This window comes from Scyliorhinus canicula, chromosome 21, assembly GCF_902713615.1.
Source record: "Scyliorhinus canicula chromosome 21, sScyCan1.1, whole genome shotgun sequence".
Classification (NCBI taxonomy): Eukaryota; Metazoa; Chordata; class Chondrichthyes; order Carcharhiniformes; family Scyliorhinidae; genus Scyliorhinus; species Scyliorhinus canicula.
The window spans coordinates 6460890-6467129 of NC_052166.1; the positions used below are offsets into that span (position 1 = coordinate 6460890).

General features: G+C 54.3%; 1 protein-coding gene across 1 annotated transcript in view; it reads right to left on the bottom strand.

Moving 5' to 3' along the window:
- LOC119955912 (fibulin-1-like) overlaps positions 1 to 5977 on the bottom strand; it is a 51975-nt gene extending 45998 nt beyond the window's left edge. The window contains exon 1 of the mRNA XM_038782570.1: positions 5330 to 5977. Coding sequence (XP_038638498.1) covers positions 5330 to 5969 — 640 coding nt within the window. The 5' untranslated portion in view covers positions 5970 to 5977. The remainder of the gene's footprint in view (positions 1 to 5329) is intronic.
- Between the last annotated feature and the right edge of the window lie 263 nt (positions 5978 to 6240).

The following is a 6240-nucleotide window of genomic DNA, read 5'->3' on the forward strand; positions in this document are numbered from 1 at the left end:
GGCACCGTGAGGTGTTTCATCGACCCCATTAAGCACATTTTGGTTTTAGTTTCCTTTGTGAGTTGTTTTTTTATGTTCAACACGATGTCCCTGCTCTTTTGATTTGTCCTTTCATCCATTGAATTTAGTTTGCTTGGTTCAAACGAAAGTAATATTAATTGGTGGTGGGGGCGAGTGGTCGAGGCAGTCTGCCTCTGTTATCCGCCGATGGTCACCTGTTACTACACTGGCGACGAGGTGGAAGGACCTGATTGCGGAGTGAGTGTGTCTGGCTTTCCAGGCCCGGCCCCGATTCCCAGAGCCTGGTAAAGGAGCACCGTCATGCCACTTTTTGGGAAGTTTAAGCCTCTCAATGCGGATGAGGAAGATCGGGTGCAATATGGGGAACGGGGCAGCACGGTAGCATAGTGGTCGGCACAATTGCATCACAGCTCCAGGGTCCCAGGTTCGGTTCCCGGCTGGGTCACTGTCTGTGCGGAGTCTGCATATCCACCCTGTGTCTGCGTGGGTTTCCTCCGGGTGCTCCGGTTTCCTCCCACAGTCCAAAGATGTGCAGGTTAGGTGGATTGGCCATGCTAAATTGGCCCTTAGTGTCCAATATTGCCCTTAGTGTTGGGTGGGGTTACTGGGTTATGGGGATAGGGTGCAGGATGGGCTTGGGTAGGGTGTAGGTGCAGACTCGATGGGCCGAATGGCCTCCTTCTGCACTGTAAATGCTGTGTACATAGAACATAACATAGAACAGTACAGCACAGAACAGGCCCTTCGGCCCTCGATGTTGTGCCGAGCCATGATCACCCTACTCAAACCCACGTATCCACCCTATACCCGTAACCCAACAACTCCCCCCCTTAACCTTACTATTAGGACACTACGGGCAATTTAGCATGGCCAATCCACCTAACCCGCACATCGGGTTGGCGCAACATTGAGGGCCGAAGGGCCCGTACTGCGCTGTAGTGTTCTATGTTCTATGTTCTATCTTTGGACTGTGGGAGGAAACCGGAGCACCCGGAGGAAACCCACGCACACACGGGGAGGACGTGCAGACTCCACACAGACAGTGACCCAGCCGGGAATCGAACCTGGGACCCTGGAGCTGTGAAGCATTTATGCTAACCACCATGCTACCGTGCTGCCCTAATGTGTAATTCTATGAATGCGTTGTTGATTCAGAGAAAATGGCACAGAGGGGCACGAATGGCAAAAAATGATTTTCATCACGGCCTGTGTCACCCAGACCTACAGTAATAAGACCCTGAGGCCTAATCATTCCGAATCATTTAAGGGCAGCACGGTAGCACAGTGGTTAGCACACAGCTCCAGGGTCCCAGGTTTGATTCCAGGCTTGGGTCACTGTCTGTGCGGAGTCTGCACTTTCTCCCCGTGTCTGCGTGGGTTTCCTCCGGGTGCTCCGGTTTCCACCCACAGTCCAAAGATGTGCAGGTTAGGTGGATTGGCCAGGCTAAATTGCCCTTAGGTGAGGTGGGGTAACTGGGGATAGGGTGGAGGTGTGAGCTTAAGTGGGGCGCTCTTTCCAAGAGCCGGTGCAGACTCGATGGGCCGAATGGCCTCCTTCTGCACTGTAAATTCTATGATCTCTATGAAGTATAATGGTCTCGTGGAATTGGTCAGAGGTCATTATCACCCCAAACCCTCAATTATTCTTCAGCGGGATGAGTTCAATTCAATGCGGAGGGGTTCTAGGTGAATTTGCTGCGTTTTTATGGGCGGCTTGAGGAAGTTGCGATTTTGGGACGTCTCTGAATGACATGTTACCCGACAGGCTGGTGTGTGGGGTGAATAACGTGGCTATTCAGAAGAAGTCTCTGAAGGGGCCTCACGGTAGCATGGTGGTTAGCATCAATGCTTCACAGCTCCAGGGTCCCAGGTTCGATTCCCGGCTGGGTCACTGTCTGTGTGGAGTCTGCACGTCCTCCCCGTGTGTGCGTGGGTTTCCTCCGGGTGCTCCGGTTTCCTCCCACAGTCCAAAGATGTGCAGGTTAGGTGGATTGGCCATGCTAAATTGCCCGTAGTGTCCTAAAAAGTAAGGTTAAGGGGGGTTACGGGTATAGGGTGGATACGTGGGTTTGAATAGGGTGATCATTGCTCGGCACAACATCGAGGGCCGAAGGGCCTGTTCTGTGCTGTGCTGTTCTATGTTCTATGTTCTATAGAGGTGGTAGGCTCATCAACACCCAGCCTCCCCATGGTGAATACCGATCAGGGGCTCGAAGTGGCCGAACAGGCCTTGGTGAGCTCAGAACCTGTGATCACTGGGCAAGGAGGAGCGGCGGCCAAGGAACAGTATCCACAGAGTAAATTGGAGAGACGGCCCAAGGAAGACAAACTGGTATCTGCTATCCGCTCTGGTAATCTGAAATAGAAACAGGAAAGGCTGGACACACTCGGCCAGATCGGCGGAGGGAGAAACAGAGCGGCCGTTTCGGGTCTAAGTGAATCTTCTGCAGAACTGAAACAAGGTAGAATTGTACAGAATTACATCGTTGGAAAGGGGCTGGAGGAGGTGAGGCGGAACGAAAGACAAGGGCTAGGTCGGATTAAATTTGTCGTAGAAAGAAGGCAAAGGAGGGTGATGCGACCATCAATTCATTCTGAGACACGAGTCGAAGTAAACTGTGGCTTTAATCGTCTTACAACTGAGCCTGCCTGCGACTATGCTGAACTGAGGGGGGACCCGCAGGACCGCAACACTTATACTTCCTGCTGGGGGCGGAGCCAAGGGTGGAGCCCTGTACAAGCTCCTCATCTCCCCCTGTGGGCAGAGCCGCGCAACGGATCGCAGACGGAGCCCACAGGGACACAGTGATGCACAGTGTGAATTTATAGTGGTTACACATTCACCACATTCTGGTGTTGAGGGTGCCGATGAGGGATGACGTGTGCGAATTGTCAGATGGCAGAATGTGATACTGGGAGCAACTGAGCAGGCAGGGATAGATGGGCCTATTGCGGAGGGGTGGGGTCATGCAGGGCCAGGCCAGGGAGTTCAAAAATAACTAACAACAAACTACAAAAGGTGGTTGGGAGGAGGGGGTGGTGGTGTTAAAATGGAGGGGAACGTTCACAGTCTGAAGTTGTTGAACTCGATGGTGAGTCCGTAAGGCTGCAATGCGCCTAATCGGAGAACATAGAACAGAGAAAAATACAGCACAGAACAGGCCCTTCGGCCCACGATGTTGTGCCGAACTTTTGTCCTAGATTAAGAACACATTAATCTACACCCCATCATTCTACCGTAATCCATGTACCTATCCAATAGCCGCTCGAAGGTCCCTAATGTTTCTGACTCAACTACTTCCACAGGCAGTGCATTCCGTGCCCCCACTACTCTCTGGGTAAAGAACTTACCTCTGACATCCCCCCTATAGTTTTCACCATTCACCTTATGTCCCCTTGTACTGGTTTGTTCTTGTTCCCCCAGTTGGGCTTTCACTGGAGCCTTGCAGCAGGCCGAGGACAGAGACGTGGGCCCGAGAGCAAGGTGCGGAGCCGAACTAGGCGAGAGGCCGGAAGGTCAGGGGGTCGTGCTTGGGGATTGAACAATGGCGTTCCTCCAGGTGGTCACCCAGTCTACATTCAGTCTCCCCAATGTAGAGGTTGATTTAATTTACTTGTTGAGCTCAAAATGCCATTAACAGGTCCAGGCAGTGGGAGGTTGAGTGTCCACAGGCACGATTGAGGCTATCCGTACCCAGTGAGCACCACAGGGGTTGCAGTGCACAATCAGCCCACACAATGACATGAAGGTGAGGTTGCCTTAACATTCTGTTTTTGTCACAGGGCCTTCGAAGTGACTTTCAATTGGCTTTTTAAAAAAAAAATTAGTTGTTGAATATGTTTCATGCTCAGTGGAGTATAAATAGAGGAGCTCGTTAACATACCTAAGCAGCGGTACATCAAGGGGATCATGAGCCCCAACTGTCCACCCCTCTTCTGCGGGTATATTCGCGGCTCAGTGCCCATGGAGTGCCAGCACGCGGAGTCCCCAGGCACCATCGCGGTGTTCCATACACGGGGGGGTCCCACGGGACTGGGGTGTTTCATTGAGTCCGTTAATCACCTTGTGGCTGGATGGGTTGGATTCTCCGTTTGGGAGACGAGGTCACCAGGCCGGCGTGAAAACGGCGGTGTTTCACGCCAGGAGAACTGGCTTTGCGCCAGCCACCGATTGGCCGTTTTGCCGGGGGCTAGCGGGGGAGGCAACGTAGATCTACCAGCTCGAGCTGCCGATACGGCCTGGAGAGATGCCAGGTTCGTGGCCGCGCACGCGCACGGCGGCAGCCTGCAGCGGCCACACCCCACTTAACGGCGGAATCAACTCACGGACCCGGACCATAAAAATGGTTACCCCTCCCCTCCCAGAGTAAGCTGTTTTTCAAGGGGCAGAGCATCGCAAAATCCCCTCGATTTTGGCATCCTTGGGGATTCTCCGCCCCCCCCCCCTCGCCGAAAGCGATTCCGGCATCGGGGAACGGAGATACCAGGCCGGTGTTTTTAAGTGTCGTCTGCAGTTTTTTTTTTTTGCTCGGCACAGTGCCCCTTTCGAGGGGCCGCCCACTTGATTTAGTCCTTTGTTTGTTTAATTTAGTTTAAATGGTTCAAACTAAATCAGTATTGAAATGACCAGGTGGCGGGGTGGTCGTTGGGCCCACGGCCAGGCCCTCTTCCACGGCAGCGTAAATACCCTGTGTGTCCCTGGAGAGGGAGCAGGCGATTCTGCAGCCTGCCGTGCCCACCCACGGGGCAGGAGGGTACGATTAGCCCCAGGGAAATTTTTTAAATTTGATTCACTAAGTGTCCTTTAGGATTGTTGCTTTGTCCCAGAGACCCTTGAAAGGGCTTTCAATTTGAAAAAAAAAAATGAAAATCGCTTATTGTCACGAGTAGGCTTCAATGAAGTTACTGTGAAAAGCCCCTAGTCGCCACATTCCGGCGCCTGTCCGGGAAGGCTGGTACGGGAATCGAACCGTGCTGCTGGCCTGCCTTGGTCTGCTTTAAAAGCCAGCGATTTAGCCAAGTGAGCTAAACCAGCCCCTGTAAATTTGTCCCTTGTTAATTAGTTCATTTTTCTTTTTAAAGAGTGGCGTGGGCCAGAGTACAACGAGGGAACCACTGGGGCACTAGACGAGGGAGGGGAGACTTGACATTGGACAAATCTCTCAGTGAAGGACTCAGTTTTGACTCACCAACTAGCTTGCGTTTTATTAACACCCGACTCCCGATCTTGCCCCCACGCACCCCCTGCCAAGCGTCAATCACCTTTGACCCTCCCCTCCCCCTCGCCCACCCCCCGCCCTCCTCTCACCTCTCTTTTCATCGGTCGGAGGCGCCCCCTCCTCCATCTCTGCCGGAGGTGGACGCGGGTCCTTCTGGTCGGCGAGGACCCCTTGGCTCGGGCCTCCCAACGGGTGCCCGCCCCCCTGGCCGCAGTCGGCGTCGGGCGTGCACATCAGGGAGCCCGAGCTCAGGCAGCGGCAGACGGTGCAGGGCTCCACGTGGAAGGAGTGGCCGGCCGGGTACCGCTGCCCGCTGCTGACGCAGCCCAGCCTGGCGCACTGGGGACACCCGTCCGGGGGCTGGTAGGTCTTGATGCAGTTGCCGGGGAGTTCAGGGCAAGGGATGAAGCTGCAGAGGATCTTCCCGCCCCCTTCGGGGCACTTGCACTCGGTGCTTCCGCCGTCCACATAGTACGAGACGAGGGCCGGGATCTTCCCGGATCTGTAGCCGGCACGGAGGCAGTCGTAGTACATGTATCCCTGGCAGGCACAGCCTCGCTGCAAGCAGGTGGCACAGCAGGCACCGATCTCCAGTGTCTCCTCAATGCAGTTCTCCAACTCCGGGCAGTACACCCCCGTGCAGTCCTGCTGGCATAGAACGGCCGCCGGTAACACAGCGAGGCACAGCAAGATCCCGCCCCAGATAGTCAGCAAGCCAGGGGCAGCCATGACACGGGAGCCTGTGGGAGAGATTTCCAGGTGTTAGATACAGAGTAAAGCTCTTTGTCCCCATCAAACACTCCCAGGACAGGTGCAGCACGGGGTTAGATACAGAGTAAAGCTCCCTCTACACTGTCCCCATCAAACACTCCCAGGACAGGTCCAGCACGGGGTTAGATACAGAGTAAAGCTCCCTCTACACTGTCCCCATCAAACACTCCCAGGACAGGTACAGCACGGGGTTAGATACAGAGTGAAGCTCCCTCTACACTGTCCCCAT